Source organism: Rana temporaria, chromosome 4, assembly GCF_905171775.1.
Source record: "Rana temporaria chromosome 4, aRanTem1.1, whole genome shotgun sequence".
Classification (NCBI taxonomy): domain Eukaryota; kingdom Metazoa; phylum Chordata; class Amphibia; order Anura; family Ranidae; genus Rana; species Rana temporaria.
The window spans coordinates 299,914,001-299,939,938 of NC_053492.1; the positions used below are offsets into that span (position 1 = coordinate 299,914,001).

General features: G+C 43.2%; 1 protein-coding gene across 3 annotated transcripts in view; it reads right to left on the reverse strand.

Moving 5' to 3' along the window:
* NHSL1 (NHS like 1) overlaps positions 1-25,938 on the reverse strand; it is a 286,410-nt gene that overhangs the window by 143,230 nt on the left and 117,242 nt on the right. The window contains exon 1 of one of the 3 annotated variants that reach the window (XM_040350524.1): positions 9,285-10,773. The exons of the other annotated variants lie outside the window; for them this stretch is intronic. Within the exon in view, the coding sequence (XP_040206458.1) occupies positions 9,285-9,489 (205 nt within the window). The 5' untranslated portion in view covers positions 9,490-10,773. Of the gene's footprint in view, positions 1-9,284; positions 10,774-25,938 lie in introns of those variants that run through there. 3 annotated transcript variants of the gene reach the window in all.

Here is a 25,938-nt window from a genome sequence, read left to right on the forward strand (position 1 = left end):
AGTATTGCACATATCTGGGAATATCACGTGAGAGAGTGGGTGCCATTATCCACAATGACTTGGAAAGGTTGCAAAGTGGATTCCAAAACTTTTGACTTTTGCAGGCACAGAAACAGGCCTTTCACTGGATTTCTCACTTTCAACACTGAAATGGCCAGTTTGAAAATTGACGACCTAATATTGCATACGAAGGGCCACTGTCACCCAAAGTTTGTGACATTTCTTTATGGATCTGCTTCGCACCTTTCCCTTGGAGAAACAGGAACTAGATTATGGTCCTATGCTCTTCCACAATGAATTTTTCCGGAGGTGCTGCCATGTTCATTTTGGACCTGAAAAAGAAAGATAAGTTACAATCATAGGTAGCTGATTTTTGCACCATTGAATATAGACAAATTGGCCAGTACACCCTGCAATATACAGCTTCCTTACGAATGTATGTGGGTTAGGCCCAGAAAGGATTATACATATAGGACTCATGGTAGCTGCATACAGTTAGGCTACAATAATAAATAAAGGAATTGAAATATATCATTCTACATTGTGTGTCTATAAGTACAGGAAAAATCAAAAACTAATTTCTCCATAACCCAGCAACAAAGGCTAAATGTAAGGAGATAACATTGTTATACAGTTTAGATGGATTAATCTTCAATGCCATCTAAGGAATTATAGCACTTTGCCCCTTCAAACTTCCAAACAAGTTTCCCACACACAATCCAAAATCCTACGCTCTCAATATAGCCATTACCCTTCTAGCCTGTGACCCCACAGCTTAGAAACACCTTTGACCTTTCACACCAACATAAGTGAGATCACATCAAAAGCCTAGTGACCTCTAAACTGTGCTAGAGATGCATCCAAAATACCCAGAAGTGCTTTCCTTGCAACAGCCAAAAAAGAAAAGCACAAAGATGTCCATTCCTATCATTCTGAATGTGGGAAAATTCAATGTTCTGAGCTACCCAATTACTGGCTCTTGACATATATAGTATGGAAAGAAAACACTTATGGAAGAAGACATATATGGAAAATATATATATATATATATATATATATATATATATATATATATATATATATATATATATATCCAAATGTAGTGTAGCTCCACTTTAAACAATAACTACTGATCTCCCCCTCTCCCACAGACTAGTAAAAAATAATCTACTATATATTGGGGATTATTTGGGATTATTAAAGTATTCTGATTCTGAGTACAGTTGAACCTCAGGTTACGAGCATAATCCGTTCCAGGAGTATGCTCGTAATCCAAAGTGCTCGCATGTCAAGGCAAGTTTTCCCATTGAAGTCAATGGAAACGAAAACAATCTGATCTGCATTGAATTCAATGGGATGCAATACCGAATGCGGCCAGAGGTGGGGGGGCAACAGAGAGCGCCGAAAACGGACGAAATGGTCCGAGGACACATTGGCTCGGCTTCTGTGCCCCCGTACCTCAGGCCAAATGAGGTACTGCAGGCCAATGTTCGGCTCCTGCGCCCCCGTACCTCAGGTCAAATGAGGTACTGCAGGCCTATTTTCGGTTCTGCTCGGCTCCTGCGCCCTCGTACCTCCGGCCAAATGAGGAACTGCGGGCCTATTTAGCTTGAATTCTGCTCGTCTTGCAAGTCAACACTCGCAAACCGAGTCAGAATAAAAAAAAAAAAAGTTTCTTGCAAATCAAAACGCTCTCAAACCACGTTACTCTTAAACCGAGGTTCCACTGTACATGTAATCAGTTGTATAGAAGATAATCCTGTTTTTTTAATCTGCATAAAAATGTGCATTATTTTTATTTATTTTTTTGTTGAAGGTGAATTTGTCCCTTAAACTACATCCCATTTTGCTTCTCTTTCTATAATACTCCTGGTGAAAGTTACAATTTTGTGTCTAGACCGATTGACTGAGCGTTCTACTGTACCCATCAATCTTCACCAGCCTTTCAAGGTGAGCGAGCTGGAAAGACTTTTTGAACTTGTCTTTAGATACTTGCCAACTTCAAAGCCACATATTCAATGAAATTTAATTCAGCGAAGCAAAGCATTAAGCGTTCACCATGAGTGGTTTTGGATAGTTCAGTGATGCCATATTTAGCAAACTACATTGTATTTAAATAAATTGAAGGTCATTGTTTGCCAGCTTTTAGGCTTTGCCAAGACGGATCTCGGTGTGTTTTCTTTATTAATGTAATGCTGAAAAAAGTCACTTTCATTTCGCTAGAAAATCTACAGCTCACCCTTTCTAAGTGCAGCTGCCAGTATAGTAAGTGAAATACCACGGCACATGACACAAGCCTGCCAAATGCCACATATGTACAATATTGAGGAACTCGTTTTAGGAGGTATGCACAGACAGAAACAGAACCAAACAGAAAAAGAGTATACAGTATAAATAAAGTATAATCTCTTTCTGTAATTTGTAAAGAGATGTCCAGGTCTGAGATGTAACAGGAACATCCAATGATAAATGGCACAAGGCTATGTTTATACAGATGGCGACAGCCAACAAGAGAGCGGTGGCACAATACTTAGTGCTGCACCTAGAACTGACATGTATGTGTGACTGTTTTCTCATCCCGTCGTCATAGATATTTATTCTGTCACCCAGTGTAACTCTAAACTGACCGAAGATTTAAGGCTGCGTTCACACTTGAGCTAAGCATCGTTGGTCATTTTTTACTTCTTTTTTTTTTTTTTTTGTATGTCATTTTGATTTTTATTATTTTTAGCCAATGGAAACTGGTTAGTAGGGGAAAAAAAACCTTAAAGCAGGATTAAACCCAAAAGCAAACATTTATTTTATTGCAGCTTGCCAATTCTTATGCCCCGTACACACCATCACTTTATGTGATGAAAAAAAATGACGTTTTTAAAAACGTCACTTTAATTGACTGTGTGTGGGGGAAAACGTCGTTTTATGTCTTGTAAAAAACGACCAAAAAAAATTGAAGCATGCTTCAATTTTATGTGTCGTTTTTCAAAAGTGCACTTTTTACTTCACAGAAATTGACCGTGTGTAGCAAAAAACGTAGTTTTCTAAGACGTTTTTTCATCCACGCATGCCCAGAAGCTACTTATGAAGCAAGCTTCAATGGTAAAACGTGGTGGAACGTAACCTCGCTTTGCAAGAACATTGTGAGAAAACGATGGTGTGTAGGCAACTTCGTCTTTGAAAATTGAAGTTTCAAAAACGTCATTTTTTACTTCACAGAAAGTGTCGTTTTTTTTCATCACATAAAGTGATGGTGTGTACGCGGCATTAGATTTGATGGCTGCTTTGTTTTTCTTTTTTAGACTTTCTTTATTATATTTTCATCTGGTGATCTGGCCAGTAAGTCAGCGCCAATTTAACTGGCAATTGTGCGGTCATGCAACACTGTACCCAAACAAAATGCATATAATTTTTTCACTCAAATAGAGCTTTCTTTTGGTGGTATTTGATCGCCACTGTTTTTTTTTTTTTTTTTTTACAATATAAACGAAAAAAAGAAAAAGGAAATCTGACACTAACTGAAGCTGGGGGGGGGGGGGGGGGAGGTTGACTAACTGATACTGATATCATCAAAGACATTAATACAGTGATCAGTGATAATACTATACAGGCATACCCCACTTTTAAGTGCACAATGGGGTTTATTTACTAAAGCTGGAGAGTGCAAAATCAGGCTCACTTCTGCACAGAAACCAATGAGCTTCCAGGTTTTATTACCAAAGTTTGAACAAGCTGGGATTAGAAGCTCATTGGTTTCTATGCAGAAGTGAGCCTGATTTTGCACTCTCCAGCCTTAGTAAATAAACCCCATTGTGTACTTATAAAAGGGTTGTACACTGTCACTGTAATGACACTGGCTGGAAAGGGGTGAAATGTGTGTCTAACAATGTGTAATGTGTGTGTTATGTAATGCTTTTACTAAACAGATCTTTCTGTTTCTTATCCCTACTTTGCAGAGATAAGAAACAGAGAGATCGTTCCCTCTGTACAGAGCCCTGTGTTGATTGTCAACAGCCAATCAGCAGGTCCCGGTCATGAATCAATAGCCGGTGTATTGTCCTCAATGTTCCACTGTGGGGGAAGTTCCTTCACTGACTGCGCAGGCGCAAACTTCCCGACGGAAATCCCCGAACCTCGCCTGGCATCCAGGCTCATTCTTTAACATCCCCGTGGATTGGAGGATGTTAAAAAAAGAGCCAGGAGGCCGAGCGCAGCGAGGACGTGAGGCCGACTGGCCACTTACCTCACAATCCACGTCGCCCTGGATGCCGGCCGCCGTTCGGGGATTTCCGTCAGCAAGTTTGCACCTGCGCAGTGCTTGAAGGAACTTTCCCGATAGCTGGAACCAGCTCAGCGCATCAGTTTGCGCATGCGCTGGAACTTCCAGGACACCTGGAACCAGCACGGCAGATCACCGGGACTTGCTGACAGATCCCTCTGTGTACAATCATGCCCTAAACCCGTAAGCAGGCAGTGATATACCAGTACGTCACTTTGACTGCCAGGCTGTCAATCCACAGCAAGTTCCACAAGTGGTTAAAGTGGAATTTTACCTTAAAAAAAAACGAATGCGAACAGGCAGGATTTTAGATGCAGAAGGGACATGCGGATCATAAGCACAGCATGAACGGTTGATGGCGTGGCTCACTGGACCCCAATGTGCCTGTACACAGTAACTTCTACGTGAGTTTTTAATGCACCTTTTTTATTAAATATAAACGCACAGGCGGTCCCAGTGTGAAAGGGGTCTAACAGTCATTTAAAAGATTATTTACTTTTCTCTTCCAGTGTGGTCTTAGCAGATGTTGAATCTTGTCCTATTTTCATGACTACAACTGTAAAAATAGTAAGTCAGCTGTGATTATGAGGTTAAGGCGTGTTGTATGTGTGCGTTTATATTTACTCTGGGTGCACTTTATCTAGCCATCAGTTCTTCGTTTGCATAGCAACATTAAGCACAGACAAAACAATTAGTTGTTTAGCTTGGATAAGCAAAGGTTTGTCTATAATAGGGGATTCTAATGCTAAACGCAGAGTTTATGTGCTCAACTCAACATCACTTTCCAGCTTTTCTTATTAACATAAGCTTAACGCATGGGTGCTCAACCTGTGGTCCTCCAGCTGTTGCGGAACTACAAGTCCCATGAGGCATTGCAAGGATGATAGTTACAAGCATGCCTCACAAAGGCAGAGGCATGATGGGACTTGTAGTTCCACAACAGCTGGAGGGCCACAGGTTGAGAACCCTAGGCTTAAAGTATATCTCGTTGTCTTGTTGGCTCCATGCTTTCCATACACTGCACTGAAGATGGCCAAAAAACATGAAACAGTCATATTTTGCAAAAATGACTCTGTGATATTAGGATTTATTTGTACTATACACCAGTGGTTGTGGATATGCATCTGGCTGATGGCATATAAAGGAATAATTTGCATGACTCTGCCCATTGACCTGAAATGAGGAATATTAATCCTCTATCTTTCGGGATATGTGATAGAATGAGACATGTGAATACCTTCTGCTCTAAAGTTGATCGTACATTAGTCGTTTTTTTTTTGTTTTTTTCGTTCAGGCTCCATCCACACAAACGCGGGACATAATATACAAAGAGTACACTGACTGGCTGCAACTGCCGATCAAAAAAAGTTTTACAACTTGTCTGTTTGACAAATGCCGATCTGACAATCAACTTCTGCCGAAAAGTGATGGCCTACACTGATCAAAATGCAGCCAGTCCCTGAATTTCAATCTATTAATCCGGCTTAAAGTATATCTAAAGCCTGAGCACTTAAGGACCGCCCCACGTACATATACTGCGGCAGGGCGGCCCTTAAGCGCAAAATCACATACCTGTACGTGATTGCTCTCCTCGGCTCTGGGACACGCCACTGGCCACCCACGACCATTTACATGAGAGGCAGAATGGCGGTCTGCCTCAAGGCAGACCGCCGTTCTGTGAGGGAAAAAAATGGAGATCTTGTGTTTCTGCTAAGCAGAAACACAGATCTTTTTTTTTCTCCAGTCACAGCACCCCCCCCACAATTGGAAAGCACCCCCTAGGAGCACACTTAGCCCTTTCATCGTCCCTGATCCCCCTTCCCTGCCAGTGTAATTTATACAGTGACAGTGATTTTTTTTTAGCACCGATCCCCAAAAAGTGTCACTAAGGCCTCGTACACACGACCGTTTTCCTCGACAGAATCCATCAAGAAACTTGCTGGGAGAGCTTTTTTGCCAAGGAAATCGGTCGTGTGTACGTTTTTCATTGAGGAAACTGTCGAGAAACTCGACGAGGAAAAAAGAGAACAAGTTCTCTTTTTCCTCGACAGGAGTCTCAATTTCCTCGTCTTGTTCCTCGTCGGGCTGGTTTTTGACGAGAAACACGTTCGTGTGTATGCTAAGAAACCCACGCATGCTCAGAATAAAGTATGAGACGGGAGCACACCTTCGGTAAAAGTAGCGTTTGTAATGGAGATAGCACATTCGTCACGCTGTAACAGTCTGAAAAGTGCAAATCGTCTCTTACCAAACTTTTACTTAACACGCAGTAACATGAGATTAGCAAAAGCAGCCCCAAGGGTTGTGCCAGTGGAATCGAACTTCCCCTGCTGTTGTATGTGTTGTACGTCACTGCGTTTGAGAACAAGGAGATTTGGTCTTGACATTGTATACGCAAAGAAAGCTTGTCAAGTTTCTCGACAAGCCTAACAAGGAACTTGTCGAGGAAAGCGATGTGTCTTTTCCGACGAGTTCCTCGGTCGTGTGTACGAGGCCTTAGTGTCAGATATGTCTGCCGCAATGTCGCAGTCCTGCGAAAAATCGCTGATCCCTGACATTACTAGTAAAAACAATAAAATATGTAAATAAATCTATCCCATAGTTTGTAGATGCTATAACTTTTGCGCAAACCAATCAATATGCGCTTATTGTTTTTTTTTTTTTGCCAAAAATATGTAGAAGAACACATATTGGCCTAAATTGATGAAGACATTTTTTACATATTTTTTTTTTTAATGTGTTTTATAGTAGAAAGTAAAAAATATATTTTTTTTCGTTTTTTTTTAATTGTCAGTCTTTTTTGGTTTATAGCGCAAAAAATAAAAACCGACGAGCAAATACCACCAAAAGAAAGCTTTATTTGTGGGAAAAAAAGGACATCAATTTTATTTGTGCGCACGACCGCACAATTGTCAGTTAAAGCAACGCAGTGCAGTATCGCAAAAAATAACTTGGTCAGGAAGGGGGTAAAACCTTCCGGAGCTAAAGTGGTTAATTTGGGATAGACTTTTGGAAGATTTTTAGAACACTTCATTGTTCTATCGGAGGATCCCCAGCGACAACTGTTACATATGGCTTTCTCATTAATGCTATCTTAGTGCTAATGGTCACCAAGACAGAGAGGGTGAATCCTCCCAGCACAGACACAGAAATGAAAATCTAACAGAGAATTTAACACTTTCTCACACTATATAAAAGTAAACATTATTGACTTTATTAAACAGTTGTTAAGCACAGTTTCTCAGCAACAAAATCTGATCAATTACTTGGAAAAAAATGGGCAGTTGACAACTTTTTTTGCCATTACAAGATCACCATCGTGTAGGACAGGGGTCTCCATACTTTTCAAGCAAAGGGCCAGTTTACAGTCTTTCAGACTTCAGGGGGCCGGATTCTGACCAGTCGGGGTAGAAAATGCCCCAGGGCCGAGCATCAGTGAGAATAAACATGGCCCCAGTGTTGGTGGGCAGTAGGAAGAGGAATTGTGCTACATCATTGCTATTCGTCTAAGAAATAGTGCCCCATTGTTCGTGCCATTGGGAGGAATAGTGCCTCATATCATTGGGAGAAATACTGCCCCAAGGGCTGGATGTAGGCTAGCAAAGGGCCACATCTGGCCCTCGGGCTGCAGTTTGGAGACCCCTGGTGTAGGAGATAGAGAGATGAATGCTTTTCTATTAAAATAATAAGGAAATGTCTTCCATGTTATGCCCCAGACATCTGAAGAAGTAACATTTCCATGAAAAAAGGTGTGAAGTGAGCTATTGTGGTGCAACTTTATTGCAGGACATGGTTGGGTTTAAAGGAGCCAGGGTCAATATTTACCTCTCAGGGCTTTTATGTTCTCCTGAATGTAATTGCCCCTGAGTACATACAGCATTCTTTACATTTTGGAAACCAGAAAGGTAAGTTTTGTCTTTTTTTTTTTTCATTCTTTACTCTGTTCTTATATGCAACAGGTTCCTATTATTCACATACATATGGAAAAAGAACCCTTTAGGCCAGGGGTGCCCAACTAGTGGCCCGGGGCCACATGTGGCCCACGGAGCCCTCTGATGTGGCCCACAACCTCCAGCTCTGGGATGGAATAGAATAAAATACTGTTATTAAAGGTTATTTTATTACTAAAATCACAGTGTATATATGGGGCATATCTTTTCTGCAGTGGTTACTGGGCTGCTTTCAAACTGATCCGCAGGTGCAGTGCAGCGTACCTGCGGGTTACCTGCACTGAGCCATAGACTTCTATTACCTGCGAGTTTGGTGAGCTTTCTGAAAGTGCACCAAACCTGCAGAATGTAATAGAAGTCTATTGCAAAGTGCAGAAAAGCCAAAGGTACACTGCTTTGCACCCATGGTGTGGGTAAACCGCAGCGCATCAGTGTTAAAGCCGCCTTGGGCCGATTTCACGCGGTGAGTTCGACAGTCCGACCAATTGGACCCTCCATTCACCGCTAAGTAGTGGCAGACATAAACCGACTTGTGTTCTACCTCCAATATGATCCGCTAAAAAGTATCGTGGACTGCGTTCGTGTCCGCTCTGCATATGCAGAGCATACACGGACATGCCATCCACCTGCTCCGCTACCGGTTACCAAGACGCTTAAGTGGCCCATCGCTCTTCAAAGGGTTGGACACTCCTGCTTTAGGCCATTTCAAAGAAGAACATCTTTGGGATTTATTTATTGATGTTTTCAATATGATTTTCCCTATTTTTTAATTGAATCCTATTTGAAAGTTGAGTGATAAATATATGTAAGAACATCATAATGTTCTGCAAATGATGCTGCAATGTGTTGCACAAATAATAAGCACTGTCCAGGAGTGACTTCATTCAAGCTATACTGTTCTTTGCAGCAAATGACGACATGGTAATAACAATAATGATCACTTCATACACAGTCGATGTGATCAGATGTTCTATGTGAAGCATTATCCCGTACATTTCGAGGAAGTTCTCATCCAAAAAATCATACTCACACAAGAATAAATGCACACTTTTTTATTTTACCTTTTCTGTTGTGCCTCTGATACCCCCAATATTCAGATTCATCCTCAGCCTTCTTACTTCTTTTGGAAAGGTCGTCATCACTTTTAAAGATCTTCTTGGTTTTTCGAGACAAAGAAGAGAAGTTGATCCAACTCACAGGTCGAGAGAAGGAACCATGAGAATTTCTCTTGATCCTAAGGCTTCCAGAATTGGATTCCTTTCTCATTTTGACTAGCAGTGGGTTGACATATATAAATGATGCTGGTTTTCTTAACCATAAAGTACCGTAATCATTGTCTTCCTAAAAAACGTACGATAAGTCAAAATGATATGCAAAGCTAAACCTCGTTGTCTGTAGCATTATACGAAGAATCATCTCAAGTCTTGTCACACTAACAATCTTCAATAGCAAGGAGCAGATTAACAATCCGCGTTGTGTTACACATCCGAACAGCTTCAGAAAAAATGTTCATTTATCAACAGTCTGCATCAGCCTCTCAAAAGGTAAAATCCATACAAATCCATTGTGCTGAGATGACAAGTCTTGAAAATGTTCAGTGGTGGAATCAATGTATATTGCGAGCCATAGACTGTGAAAGGTGAGCAGTGATTTGGCGTCTTCAGTTTACAAGAAACATTTCGGGCAGGTAGACATAGTACACACTATAAATATAACCTGAGCTGCTGGAGCTGATAGCACTGTGCTTCCTCTAGTGTGAAGTGAGCTGAGTGATCTCCCCACTGGGACTGTCAGTACATGGTGCAGGACACTCCCTATTCAGTCCCAAAGCACAACACTGGCAGCAGCCTATGCCTTTCATAATGCATTGCACAGGCAAGATCACGTAAATACTCTTACATGACTGCAGAGTGTTTGAAAAGCAACATTTGCATCAGCATTTTGGTGACATTAGTCACCCTAGTGTCAAACTATATACTAAAGACCAGCATTCACTTATATCCTACTGCTAACATTACTCTCTTGGTAAGCCTGGATGGTGACAAATGGTTTACAAGTGTAAGTGCCCATAAGTATCTTAGTCCTAGTAAGCAATACTAATTTCAGTGTTACTGGAACAATTCAGAAAAGTATTAGGCCATTCGTGGAGTGCTTTTTCATAAGTAAATATTGTTACGCACATTTTGCTGGAAATATTTATGTACGTAGCCGCCAGTGGCAGCTGGCGGGTCTTTTTGGGGAGGCGGCAAACAAGCAACTCCCCCTTGGGCAGCACTGACAGCACCACCCCCCGGGCGGCCCGGGGCGCACCACTGACAACCCCCTCTGGGAGGCCAGCAGTGCTACACTGACAGCTCCCCTCAACAGCCAACTGGTGGTCAGGCACCTACCCGATCTAGTGCTGGCAAGCTGTGATGTACGGGGCTTCCTCATTTGTCTCCTTTCTGTTCCTCCTAAGCGCTAGGCCAGGGCTTGACAAATTTGCTTGGAGTCTAGGACCCAGCTAAAAATGTTAGGAGCCAGGAACGCACCCTGTCCCGCCGAGCTCACGTGCAGAAGCGAACACATACGTGAGTAGTGCCCGCATATGAAAGTGGTGTTCAAACCACACATGTGAGGTATCGCCGTGATTGGTAGAGCGAGAGCAATAATTCTAGACCTAGACCTCATCTGTAACTCAAAACATGCAACCTGTAAAAAAAAATTAAACGTCGCCCATGGAGGTAAAAGTTTGTCGCCATTCCACAAGTGGATGCAATTTTGAATTGTGACATGTTGGGTATCAATTTACTCGGCGTAACATTATCTTTCACAATATAAAAAAAATAGGGGTAACTTTACTGGTGTCTTATTTTTTAATATAAAAAAGTATATTTTTCCCCAAAAAAGTGTGCTTGTAAGACCGCTGCGTAAATACGGTGTGACAGAAAGTATTGCAATGACCGCCATTTTATTCTCTAGGGTGTTAGAATAAAAAATATATATAATGTTTGGGGGTTCTAATTAGAGGGAAGGAGATGGCAGTGAAAACAGACAGGGGAAGCACCGTTAGAATTGCTGGTTGTCTTGTTATACCAACGGCCACCACAAGATGGCGCCAGATCACAGAAAGAAAGCATAGGCCTGCAGAAGGCCGCAAAACCGCGGCCTCAATTACCGGCTGGCCGGCCAGCGCGGCCCGACACGATCGTGCACAGGATGCCCCAGGCGCCAGGTCGCAAATTCTAGTCGCAATGGCGACCTGGCGCCCAGGGTTCGTCGAACCCTGCGCTAGGCATCCAATAGGATCGCCTGATACTGTGGCCAATTGGGAAACAGGTTTCATGACCTGCCTCCTGATTGGTGGGGCTCACTCATGCGCATTAGAGAGCGGGAGTCGCTGTTCCCAGCACATGACTCTAAATTAATGGCACCGGTAGTGCATACGCCGGTGAGTAAATATCCCCTAAACAGTGCATGTTTAGGAGATATTTACTGTACTTATAGGTGAGCCTTATTATAGGCTTACCTATAGGTAAAAATCAACCAAGAAAGTTTACTCCAAAAAAAAATTATTCTGGTGCCGTTTACTACCGCTTTAGGTGTTTTCTAACCCTTGATCTGAGGTCAGACCTGCCCCTCTTCCCCTCCTGCTGTGGACGATCAGACAATAGCTATGAAGGAGATGATCGATTCATAGTTGCAGCTTTTCTTGTTTCAGAAAACGTTCCCGAGACATGCAACGGCAAGAGGAATGCAAAGGCTGATACGTCCCCCCCTCCCTCTGCAATCCTCTTGCCGTTGCTTGTCTTAGGAAAGTGTTCTGAGCCAACACAAGCTGCATCTATAAACCAGGCAACTCCTTCATAGCTGTTGTGTTGGCCATAGCAGGAAGGGAGGGGGGCCAGGTTGGACCTTATTACTAGGGTTACAAAGCACACAGTACTTAATGTACTTCGTCTTATAGGGGACAACACATATGATAGATTTTCTTTAATGTCCATGGCCTTGTTTTCAGAAATTAAAAGCTAGCCAAACAAATGTAGATGTTTTTTAAGTTGTCAAATATAATATCTAAAAGTTGTAAACAGTATTTTATTTTCTAAATAGGTTCCTTAAGGCTGCATTCACACTGTAACGCCGCGTACGCGGCGTATTTTGCCGCGAATTGTTTACTTTTTTTTTTTTTAACAAATCATTTCCATTGCTGTCTATGGCCGAACGCAAATGCCGCCTGAAAAAAAGGGTCCGGGACTTGTTTTCAGGCGGCAGGCGTACGGCGTTTCGGCGTTCGGCGTGAGATGTGAACTATCTCATAGACAGCAATGGAAATTCATCCCTCCAGCGTATCGAGCGTCGCGCTTCAGGCGTTTTGTCGCCTAGGTGTGAATGCAGCTTGAAGCTAGTGCATTGTTGGTTCACTTACCTTTTCTTTCCTTTTCCCTTCTAAATGTTTTTTTTTCTTTGTCTGAATTTCTCACTTCCTGTTTCCTCAGTAAACTTGCCACCATCATCCGAGCGGTGGTTAGTCAGCCAGAACAGCTTACTGAGGAGGAACAGGAAGTGAGAAATTCAGACAAAGAAAACAAAGAGAAAAAAAACATTTGGAAGGGAAATTGAAGGAAAAGGTAAGTGAACCAACAATGCACTAGCTTAAAGGAACCTATTTAGAAAATAAATAACAAACCTTTACAAACCCTTTAAAATGCTCACTGTATCTCAGTCATAACTAATACATTTCCTGGTTGCTGTAACCAGGGCCGATCCACCCTATAGGCTCACTATGCAAGCCGCTTAGGGCCCCGCAAAGCTGGAGGGGGCCCCCCAAACTACTAGAGGCCCCGCCTGGTAAGAAGTCATGTTTGGCCCCTCACCCCGCTTCTCAACTTGCTGGCTGCATGGGAGGTAAGAAGTCAGCACCCCCGCTTTCTCACTTTAATGTAAGATGTCAGTTCCGATAGCAGAACACCCCCTCCCCCTGCTTCTCAACTTTAATATGACATGTCACTGTCGGCAGTGCCCCTCCCCCCCCCCACTTCTCAACTTTAATGTGACATGTCATTTTGCTTAGGGCCCCAGGGAGGTCAGGATCGGCACTGGCCGATCTGTAACCGATAACTAGAATGAGAGTAACTGGTTGAAATGTTACTAACGTTTTAGGTACTCTAGTTGCTGCCACCTGCTCTGTAGTCCTGAAGAAAGAATATGCTGAAGTACCAAGGTGTCTGAATCTAAGCAAAGGGCAGCCACAGCGAGGAAGACATTTATAAAACATTAGGACTGCTGTCCTGCTTATTAGACCCCCTTAAGGATTTGCTGCATTTTAATTAAAATATGATAGTGTGGCTCATGAATTATTTTATACGGCTGCCAACTACACCAGGTACAGGCCTCCGGAAATATAGTGCTCAGTGTGTCCTGATGGAGAATCTCTGTCATATTTTAAAAGACGCCCCAAGGAAGTAATAAAGTTATTTCTCAGTTTGTACTGCACTACATGAATAATCTAGTTCTAGGAGTACTGACCTTTGCTCTATGGAAATGCTCTACAATGACTCCACCAACAGTCATCTTCAATGAATCACTTAGACTGGCTTTGCAATGGAGATCGCCCTCTGAGGTAATACACAGCAAACTTCACAGGTAAACAATACATTTCCAGTGAGCCTACAGTGTCCAGGAAGCCGAAGTGTCAGAACACACAGATGGAAGTATAAAGTATTCCCTGACATACCGAGCGAGTCTCTGCATATTACACAACTGTGTAGTGTTGTGATTAGGGACTGCAGTTGTACAGATAGTGCAGGATTTTTTTTGTTTTTCAAGTAATATTTGCTAAAGTCTATGTCAATATTTGTCAGTCGCAATCCTCGCCTATAGTTACAAGCGTTGGGAGATAGCTGGAAAAAAAAAAGCGGTCAGTAAAAGCAGGAAATAAATGATTTATTTTTGTTAAATAGTTAAATGCATCTGTGGGGATTAAAATGTAAAAATTGCACCAAGGTGTCTGCGGATAGCTTTGGCCCTCATCACACTAGTGTCGAAAACAGACCGTTCAGGTCCGCAAAGCGAATATTCTTTAAAGGGGCCCAGTGAATACATCCTGTGTTGAGCGTTTACAAGCTCAACAGTTAGATACGTTTACCATATCAAGAAAAATTTGCATGCACGGTTTGTTTAGTGTTGGTTTTGCGTTGAATGGATGTAAATGCATGTAAACACAGGCGAATGCGACTAAATGTGCCTGAACTCGGCTAAACCTGCTTTGAAGCAGGAACATCTAAACGCAGGGAAACGTGACCTAGGAGGCATACAAGTTATTTATACTTGCCAGATAACTTCTCCTGTATAAGGCCCTTCCACCCGGGGCAGGCTCTGTTGGAGTCCACCTGCTCAGTGGAAAATCTGCTGATCCCCGCTGAGCAGGCCAATGGCTGGTTCGTCTCCGCTCCACATATGCAGAACGCACACAGACACAGCCCGCTTTCCTCTATGGACTGTTGGGTGGAAATGGACCACCTGCCATCTGATCGGATCACCCAGACAGATGTCCATCCGTCTGTTTTTAGCGAATAGGATTGGATAGGATGTCTGCGGGTGTCAACTGACACATGTTCGTTGACTCCCGCTGCTCCATAGAGGGGACTGGAGTGTCTGATCAGTTCGCTAGTGTGAAAGGGGCCTTGGGGTTACCTTCACACCTGTGTGGGTTATTGCCTCTGCTTGATGCCACCTGTTCCTGCAGCCAGGAAAACTGAAAAAACAGAAAAACGTGCTGCCGCTCAGGAGATTAGGGTTAATGGCACCCCCCACGCACCGGAAACCAAAGTGTGGCTTCCTACGTTGGGAACTGCACTGCATTTGTAGTTTCCATACGAGAACCTGCGTTTTCAGAAGGCACTAAACCCCTTTATAAGAATGGGTGGCATTCCCGCACAAAGTGTGGCTCGCAGAGCCGCTCAAGTGTGAACCTAGCCTTACCCTAGAAAAGGTAAGCCTAGGAATGCCAGTGTGAATGAGGCTTTAAATATATGTCAGAATGACCCAGAAGTGCTGGTAAATGGGATGTTCTGCGACAATAATTTAGTTCCTAAAGTCAACTTTGGAACAACATCCAACAGCCCCCTTCATCCCAATAGATAGTGTGGCTGCCTATCATTGTTGTGGACCCATAGGTCAGGAACTGGAGCTAGTATTTGCTTGATAAAGCACCAAAGTATTTGGGTTTCTGGAGTGTCCCAGCAGATATATAATGAGACATTCAGGCATCAAAAGGTGTACTTTAAACCAACAAATGGCTAGTTGCCCTTTCTCTTGGACACATGGGTGATGGGAACACTGCACTTTGGTCTGAGTTTTTTGGGTTTGTTCAATTTCTGCATTTTTATGGGAAGTCCCAGTTAGACTTTTAAAGGGCTCCAGTGAACACAGAAATACAGGACCTGCCAATAATTACTGTATATACTCGAGAATAAGCCGACCCGAATATAAGCAGAGGCACCTCATTTTACCACAAACAAATGGGAAAACGTATTGACCTAGGGTGTCCATCTGCATGCCTCACTGTGCCTCACTGTGTCCATGTGCATGCCTCACTGTGTCCATGCCTCACTGTGTCCATGCCTTACTGTGCCCATGCCTCACTGTGCCTCACTTTGCCTCACTGTGTCCATGTGCATTCCTCATTGTGTCCATGCCTCACTGTGTCCATGCCTTACTGTGCCCATGCCCCACTGTGTCCATGACTCACTGTGCCCATGCCTCACTGTGCCCATGCCTCACTGTGCCCATGCCTCACTGTGTCCATGTCTAGACTGACGTTTAACATGGGAATCTATGGAAGGGGTGCCCGGCTTTGAAAAATCGGTGCCCCCCAGCCTTAGGTCCCCCAGACAACAAACTTTGTACACTTGTAGAGGAGAAAGAAATGAGGCTACATGTGTGCCAAGTTCTGGATCCAGGTGATCTACGACCGGCCAGTACCGGGTCCCCAAAATCACTGGAGAAATTAACGTTTAACATGGGAGTCTATGAAAGGGGTGCCCGGATTTGAAAAATCGTTGCTCCCCGGCCGTAGGTCCTCCGAACAACAAACTTTGCACACTTGTAGAGAAAGAGTTGGGCTACATGTGTGCCAAGTTGGTAACGTGTCCCCGAATTTCGGGAGATCAGGCGCAAAAAGGTTACTCGAGTATAAGCCGAGGGGGGCATTTTCAGCACACAAAAAATGTGCTGAAAATGGGCTTGAACACTAAGTGCCTGTTCACACAGGGGCAACCCAACTTACAGCGTGACTTTGCAAGGCGACTTCAGCGCGACTTGGAGCAACTTACAAAGCGACTTAAAATTGCCTCCAGGACAGGCGACTTTGGCTGTGGCCAATCACAGAATAATCAGCTCTGTGGGAGGGAGGGGTTTGCTTGGGTAAACTCTTTTCTCTTCCTGTAAAGTTGCTTCAGTTAAGACAGTGATCCGACTTTGGAGGCAACTTCCATTGAAATCAATGGGTAAAAGTTGCCTACAAGTTTCCTAGAAGTCGCCTTGAAGTAGTACAGGAACCTTTTCTGAAGTCGGAGTGGTGTACATTAAGAAGGCTCTCATTCAACCTCAATGGGATTTCTCATGACACGCGACTTGGGGCGACCTGAGGCGACACAAGTCGGATCCCAAGTCGCTGTAGTGTGAATCGGCACTGAGGTGAGAGTGAAAACAAAGCAAGAAGACAGCAGGTTACTTATCCCACAAAACACACCCAATATTTAAACGATCCTTTAGGGGATTTTTCCCTTTAGAAACCTCTACCTGTGACTGAGAGGCTTACTCTGCTCATTATGGAGAGAGGATCAGTGGTCTAGGAAAACCCATAATTGGGAACAGAAAGCTGGGCTGGGTTGGGTTTCTTGTAATTATATTCATTTGCATAATTTACAGCTGAAAGAAGAAACCCAAAAAAGACAATAAAAACATTAGAAGGAAATTATGTTCAAATAGACCCAGGAACTGTATATACCGGTAATTACCAAAGAAAAGCTTAAACCTATGAGTGGGCTACATGGGTTGGTCTGCTCAGCCTAATGTCATTGTATCAACAAAAAGCCATCAAAAATAAAAACAAGTACTGTTTTATTTTGCATGTGACCTCACTGGGGATATTTGCCTTACTTCTTGTCCCTGTGGTGCCCATGCAAGTATTCAGAGATTCCGTGGTAACTGGGATACAAATACACAGACAGCAATAAAGAAAAGCATTGTGAGAAGTTTGAACCCTTTCTCACTATATAGAAAAAAATGAATCTGTCATTATTGAGAACATTTCACATCACTTCCTGGCTTGATTTCCCAAACAGCATGCAACAACCCCCCCCCCCCCCAAAAAAAAAACGTATATATGATCGTACCTTTCCCTGCTTTATCCAATATGAAATTAAAGGAGAAGTATGGCCAAAGAGATCACAGAGCCGGTCCAGGCTCTGCAGGGACACCAACAATAATGTCGGGATCTGCCCAGAGTGCCATCTGGCTCCGCCTCTGTTGCTGAGAGCCTGAGTCAGACGTTCCTGCCCCCTCCACAGTCCTATGCGCCAGAGAGTGTGAGCCTGAGTCAGACGTTCCTGCCCCCTCCACAGTCCTATGCGCCAGAGAGTGTGAGCCTGATTTAGACGTTCCTGCCCCCTCCACAGTCCTATGCGCCAGAGAGTGTGAGCCTGAGTCAGACGTTCCTGCCCCCTCCACAGTCCTATGCGCCAGAGAGTGTGAGCCTGAGTCAGACGTTCCTGCCCCCTCCACAGTCCTATGCGCCAGAGAGTGTGAGCCTGAGTCAGACGTTCCTGCCCCCTCCACAGTCCTATGCGCCAGAGAGTGTGAGCCTGAGTCAGACGTTCCTGCCCCCTCCACAGTCCTATGCGCCAGAGAGTGTGAGCCTGAGTCAGACGTTCCTGCCCCCTCCACAGTCCTATGTGCCAGAGAGTGTTGGTGGGGCAGAGAACAGAGTGGTAACTGACGGTCAGCGCTCTGTGCTCAGAGCGGACCCAAAAACTGAGCGATAGGCAGGTCTGATCGCTCAGTTCTCAGTGTAGAGCTGGCAGATCAATGCTGCAGCCATCTAGGTGAGAATGTATGTTTATTTCTTTATTTTTTTTCTTATTATAGTGCTAATTTTTTTTAAATTTTAGTCCGAGTCAGGGTTGAAATATACAATTAGATTTATCATGATCAATCCAGGGTAGAATACATCATTTGTAAAGGGATTATATGATCAAATTGGGTCAACGGCAAGAATAGTTTGCCAACCATGGTGTGCACATGTATAATTATTTTATCCATTTATATATAACTGCGGCTAGGACATCTGCACAATGTCAGAACAAGCCAAGAACACCATATAATTCAGTTTCCAGCCCTGAGCCAATGGTCTTGTATAAAAACAAAAGTCTGTGCTGGTTCAACAATGTGTATCTTTTAATTTAATCCATCCACTCCCTGTAATTTCAGCTTGAATGACTCAGCTGGACCTTGCAGTACGGGCCTCACCCATGCTTACTATCACTGCTTCACAATAACATTCGGAAATACAGAAAATATATAACAGTGTTCATTTAATGAGCGGACTATCTCCAAACCATACATTGTGTATATATTCACCTCGATTCACCAATCACATCAAAGGCAAACTACTGTTTTGAATTTTGAAGTAAGTTTTTTTTTTTTTTTTTTTTACTACCTATTGTTATTTTATTAAAAAAAAACATTTAGGAATCACTTGGAATAAGTGAACATCAAGAAGTACTTGTGGCTCACAAAGTCAGGGTATACTTTGTAATACCGATCTTTACAAGCAGCTGTGTATTTTAAAATGACTCTTGAAAGAAAAAGAACAGCTGCCTGAAAAATAAATCTTCTTATACTTATCTCACCAGTAGGTGGCGATCCATTCCTTTGCTGTATTTAAGAGATACAGCCTCCTGTTAAAAAAAAGAACAACCCAAAATAAATTCTCCTGCTCCTAAAAAAAAAGAAATACAGCCTCTAGCAGAAGCTTTAGCATCTAAGACTCGGGTGTCTGCATTCCTTGCCATGTGCTATGGTGTTTCATTCACCACCCATTATGTCCCTACAGGACACAGTAGTGGCAAAAGCAGTCAGCGGGAGGAACCACAGCAGACAGCGGGGGACCAGACATCCGTCACAGTTCTGTGAAGATTCTGCCAGTGGCTGTAGCGCTTTTAGGGTTGCCACATGTCCGGGATTCACCCAGACAGTATGGGTTTTGAGTCATTTTGAATCATGTGTCTGGGTCTCCTTCCCGACTGGAACCCAGACACATGACCCAGATCGTACTGTGGCTCTGCGCTTCATCCGCTTAGCTGGTGTCCAGGAGAGGAACATGACAAGTTAATGCTATCAGGCAAGTTCTTATCTTTATTCAGCAGTTCCAACAATTTAATTAGAGTCCCGATTAGGGGTGCAACGGATCATCATTGATCCGAACGGGTCGGCTCGTTCGGATCGGCACGCCACGCGATCCGCGGATAGGGGGCCATAGTAAAGGCTGCGGCTTCGTCCTAGCTCCGGAGCGGCGGGCAATCTTGGTACACCCGGTGGCGACGGCCAAGGTGAGCTCCCCAGAGCGGCGCGCTGACGGGGGAGATGTGGATATTACAGTGGGGGAGATGTGGATATTACAGTGGGGGTGGGGGAGATGTGGACATTACAGTGGGGGAGATGTGGATATTACAGTGGGGGAGCTGTGGATATTACAGTGGGGGAGATGTGGACATTACAGTGGGGGAGATGTGGACATTACAGTGGGGGAGATGACGTGGATATTACAGTGGGGGAGATGTGGATATTACAGTGCGGAGATTACGTGGATATTACAGTGGGGGAGATTACGTGGATATTACAGTGGGGGAGATTACGTGGATATTACAGTGGGGGAGATGTGGACATTACAGTGGGGGAGATGTGGATATTACAGTGGGGGAGATGTCTGTGGATATTACAGTGGGGGAGATGACGTGGATATTACAGTGGGGGAGATGACGTGGATATTACAGTGGGGGAGGTGTGGATATTACAGTGGGGGAGATGTGGATATTACAGTGGGGGAGATGTGGATATTACAGTGGGGGAGATGTCTGTGGATATTACAGTGGGGGAGATGTCTGTGGATATTACAGTGGGGGAGATGACGTGGATATTACAGTGGGGGAGATGTCTGTGGATATTACAGTGGGGAGATGACGTGGATAATACAGTGGGGCAGATAACGTGGATATTACAGTGGGGAGATGTCTTTGGATATTACAGTGGGGGAGATGACGTGGATATTACAGTGGGGGAGATGACGTGGATAATACAGTGGGGGAGATGACGTGGATAATACAGTGGGGGAGATGACATGGATATTACAGTGGGGGAGATGACGTGGATAATACAGTGGGGGAGATGACATGGATATTACAGTGGGGTAGATGTCTGTGGATATTACAGTGGGGGAGATGACCTGGACATTACAGTGGAGGAGATGACCTGGACATTACAGTGGGGACTATATATGGTGGTGATCTGAAAAATTATCCGATCCGTGACTCTGATCCGAGGAACGATCCATACCGTGAGTTTTTTGATCCGTTGCACAACTAGTCCCGATGTCCAGTTCTATACTGATCTACCAGAGAATGTAATTGCTGGGAACCACAGCACAAGGATTACTCCGCCTGAGCCCAAAAATCATCAAATAGTCCCGGCGGAGTAATCCTTGTGCTGCATTTCCCCCGGGAATTACATTGTCAGGTGTTCCGTCAGATTAGGCGACCCATCAAATCTTGTAACAGATGTGACGCTCCGTCACGGCCATCTTGGTACACCCCACACTCAGCCGCAGTAAGCCTGCAGTTTGAAGTCGCCAAGCGGACATCTTTTTACACACACTGTTGCATTTCACATTTATTTTTCCAGTAAACTGAGCTAATGTCATGAAATACAGGATTTTGAAATCCGTCTCACTGTTTTGATGTTGAATTTTAAAAGCAGCGGTCTTCTGTCAGATTAGCAAATGTGTGAGATCAGCAGGTTTGCCGCTGCTTTTAAAATTCAACATCGAAACAGTGTCATGGAGTTCTACATTCTGTATTTCACAATATAAGCTCAATTTAGTGGTCAAAATAAGTGTGAAATGCAAGACTTCAGTGGGGGTATCTAGGATATATCTTCTTTTGATATGAGGCAGATCACTTGGCTTAAGTGCTGGTCTGTGGAGCTGACAAAAGAAGTGCCCTGAATTTTTCAAAATATGGCTGAAGAACTTCTTTAATGAATAAGACCTTTAGTGGTAATGGTCCCTATATCCCATGCCACAAAGTTGACCTGTATGACTACTGGTATGTTACACTTTGTCATATAAAGCTAGTCCACAGTTACATTACAAGGCTGTCAACATTTCTGGTAATGTATAACGTTAAAGACACAGGGCCGGATTCAGATACGAGATGCGACGGCGTATCTCCAGATACGCCGTCGTATCTCTGAGTGCGGGCCGTCGTATCTATGCGCCTGATTCAGAGAATCAATTACGCATAGATTTCCCTAAGATCCGACCGGCGTAAATGTCTTACATCGTCGTATCTTAGGCTGCATATTTACGCTGACCGCTAGGTGGCGCTTCCGTATAGTTACGCAAGGAATGTGCTAATTAGGTATTTACGCCGATTCAGAAACATACGTCCGGCCGGCGCATTTTTTTTACGTAGTTTACGTTAGGCTTTTTCCGGCATAAAGTTACCCCTGCTATATGAGGCATAGCTAATGTTAAGTATGGACGTCGTTCCCGCGCAGAGTTTTGAAAATTTTACGTCGTTTGCGTAAGTCGTTCGCGAATAGGGCTTTGCGGAAGTTACATTCACGTCGAAACCAATGAGGCTTTGCGGCGTAATTTCGAGCATGCGCACTGGGATTCTTTCACGAACGGCGCATGCGCCGTTCACAAAAAACATAAAATATGCGGGGTCATCTTATATTTAAATAAAACACGCCCACAACATCCCCATTTGAATTAGGCGGGCTTACGCCGCCACCGTAACTAAGGGCGCAAGTTCTTTCTGCATACGGAACTTGCGCCAAAAGTTACGGTGGTGTACCGTATCGCAGATACATTACGCCAGCAGATAGATAGAGAAATCTATCTGAATCCGGCCCAGTCTATCCTCAAATAATTCTAAAGAAAACATCCGTTCTATAGGACACCAGCTGCAAAACACCAGTATCAGAATAGTAAGTAACATAAATTGTAATACTATCTGTATTGAATTATATATGTCATCACTGAGTATAACTATGAAGCAAGACTACAATCAAATATAATTGGAAAAACATTGCCACTCAGGAGGTTATTATACTAACATGGCAGATACAAAGTAATATATCAATACATTCTACTACTTAAATATGTACTGTGGTTTCAATAATCCAGGGAACAAACCATTCATCGGTATATCTCACTTTTGACCACTAGATGGCAGAGTACGCCACATTTTGTAATGCTCTAGGTCTCGTACAGCTTGTTTTTGCAATACAACTTTTAATGCAAAATAAAAAGTGGATGTGGTTGGATGACAAATGCCCAAAACAGTTATCAATTGTTATAAAGAAGAAACAACTATTCAAAAGTTATACAAATGTGATAGCCAAAAAAAAAACATTACAGGTCAAGGATGCATTTTATTTTCATTTGTATGGATTACTTGCCTCCTTCAGTAAAAAAAAAACTGCTATCTGGCTGTGATTCAATACTTTTGGGTCACATATGCAGAAGATTATGCAAGAGAGCCAGCAATGGTAGCCTTCACATTTCTATTATGACAGGTATACCCTAAATCAAGATAAATCAATACAGCGCGCCATATTAGTTTGAGGGACAATTGCAAACCCTATGATGCAGCACAGTGCTATACTTGTGCTAACAGCAAGTTTATGAATGTTTACAGGATATGTAGGATGCTTCTGGGGCAAGGAAAAACGTTTGTTCATCGGTTTTCTAAAATGCAGTGATCGATTATTTTTCATTTTCATCCAAAGACAAATTTGATCTGGCGTTGTGCGGTGTCTTTAAGGATATAGCAGATCTCCTATACGTGGTATTTAAAGCTCAACTCCAGACAGAGGGATCATTTAACTATCCATAAGGTATTTTGTCTTCCCAACGTGAAAATGTCAGCCATTTTTTATTTTTCCTGTTTTTCAGTAGTTTAACCACTTAAGACCCGGACCTTTAGGCAGGTAAAGGACCTGGGCAGTTTTTGCGATTCGGCACTGCGTCGCTTTAACTGACAATTGCGTCCAAACAAAATTGGCGTCCTTTTTTCCCCACAAATAGAGCTTTCTTTTGGTGGTATTTGATCACCTCTGCGGTTTTTATTTTTTGCGCTATAAACAAAAATAGAGCGACAATTTTGAAAAAAGTTCAATATGTTTTACTTTTTGCTATAATAAATATCCCCCAAAAATATATATATAAAAAAAAAAATCCCAGTTTAGGCCGATACGTATTCTTCTACCTATTTTTGTAAAAAAAAAATCGCAATAAGCTTTTTATAGATTGGTTTGCGCCAAATTTATAGTGTTTACAAAATAGGGGATAGTTTTATTGCATTTTTATCAATTTTTTTTTTTTTACTACTAATGGTGGCGATCAGCGATTTTTTTCGTGACTGCGACATTACGGCGGACACATCGGACAATTTTGACACACTTTTGGGACCATTGTCATTTTCACAGCAAAAAATGCATTAAAAATGCATTGTTTACTGTGAAAATTACAATTGCAGTTTGGGAGTTAAAGTGGAGGTTCACCCAAAAACTCAATTTTTAACATTAGATTGAGGCTCATTTTGGGAAGCAGAATCGGGTGTTTTTTTTAAAATCGAAGCAGTACTTACTGTTTTAGAGAGCGATCTTCCCCGCCCCTTCCGGGTATGGGCTGCGGGACTGGGCGTTCCTATTTGATTGACAGGCTTCCGACAGGCTTCCGACGGTCGCATACATCGCGTCATGATTTTCCGAAAGTAGCCGAACGTCGGTGCGCAGGCGCCGTATAGAGCCGCACCGACGTTCGGCTTTTTTCGGCTACTCGTGACGCGATGTATGCGATCGTCGGAAGCCTGTCAATCAAATAGGAACATAAAAAAGAAAAAAACAGTGCAGCGCTGCACTGTTTTTTTCTTTTTTTTTTCTTTTTTTCTTTTTTTTTCTTTTTTTTTCTTTTTTTCTTTTTTATGTTACCAAGTTGTTGTACACAATTTAGTGCTAGCAGCTATTTACATTTATAATTCAATATTTAATTTAGCGCAGCGTCAACCTTTTGGTTTTTGTTTAATCAAATAGGAACGCCCAGTCCCGAAGACCATACCCGAAAGCGGCGGAGAAGATCGCTCTCTAAAACGGTAAGTACTGCTTCGATTTAAAAAAAAAAAACACCCGATTGTGCTTCACAAAATGAGCCTCAATCTAATGTTAAAAATTGTTTTTCGGGTGAACTCCCGCTTTAACCACTAGGGGGCGCTGAAGGGGTTAAGTGTGACCTCATCTGTGTTTCTAACTGTAGGGGGGCAGGGCTGAACGTGTGACGTCATTGATCGTGTTTCCCTATATCAGGGAACACACGATCGATGACAGCGCCACAGTGAAGAACGAGGAAGCTGTGTTTACACACAGCTCTCCCTGTTCTTCAGCTCCGGGGACCGATCGCGGGACTCCAGCGGCCACGGAGCGCACCCACGACTCACGGCTGGGCACTTAAAGAGGACGTACAGGTACGTGCTTGTGCCCAGCCGTGCCATTCTGCCGACGTATATCTGCAGGAGGCAGTCCTTAAGTGGTTAAATAGCTTAAAGCAGGGTTTCTCAACCAGGGCTCCATGGATCCATAAGGTTCCCTCAGAGGTTGCTAGGGGTTCCTTGAGCAAAGAGCAATTTCTGCCCCTCAGATAAGTTCCCACTGACACCATTGATATTTTTAGCTATCTGTAAGTGGGTAATTCTTTCCAATGACCACAAGTGTAATGCCGCGTACACACGATCATTTTTCGGGTTGTAAAAAACAATGTTTTTCAGCCTCTAGAAAAAACAAAGTTTTTTTTCAACTTCATCATTAAAACAACGTTGCCTACACATGATAGTGAAAAAATAATGCTCTAGCAAAGCGCATGACGTACAACAGGTACGACGACACTATAAAGGGGAAGTTCCACCATTCGGATGACGCCACCCTTGGGGCTGCTTTTGCTGATTTCGTGTTTGTAAAAGACGATTCGCGCTTTTCTGTCTGTTACAGCGTGATGAATGTGCTTACTCCATTACGAACGGTAGTTTTACCAGAACAAGCTCTTTTTGATGTCACAATGTAGAGTATAAGATTTCCTATCATCTGTGCCAAGTCTTGCCACACATAGTTAATCCAGCTCTGAGCAATCCTCTTTTATTGTTCAGTGAAATAAAACGGACTTACAGAGAAAAACCTTAGTCCGTTCCGCCCCCTTGCTGTGAGTGACACGTTATTTACATCTCTCATGCACTATGCTGGAGACAGGCATTATTTTTCAATTCCCACCCCCACTCCTTTTCTGAAGTCATGTGGTTACTTTTCTGGATTTTGACTGGATGTTACTGATCATAGCAGAATTTAGTGTAAGGAATACACAGGAAAAAATGCATGTTGACAAGGGGAGTGTAGAAGGGGGCG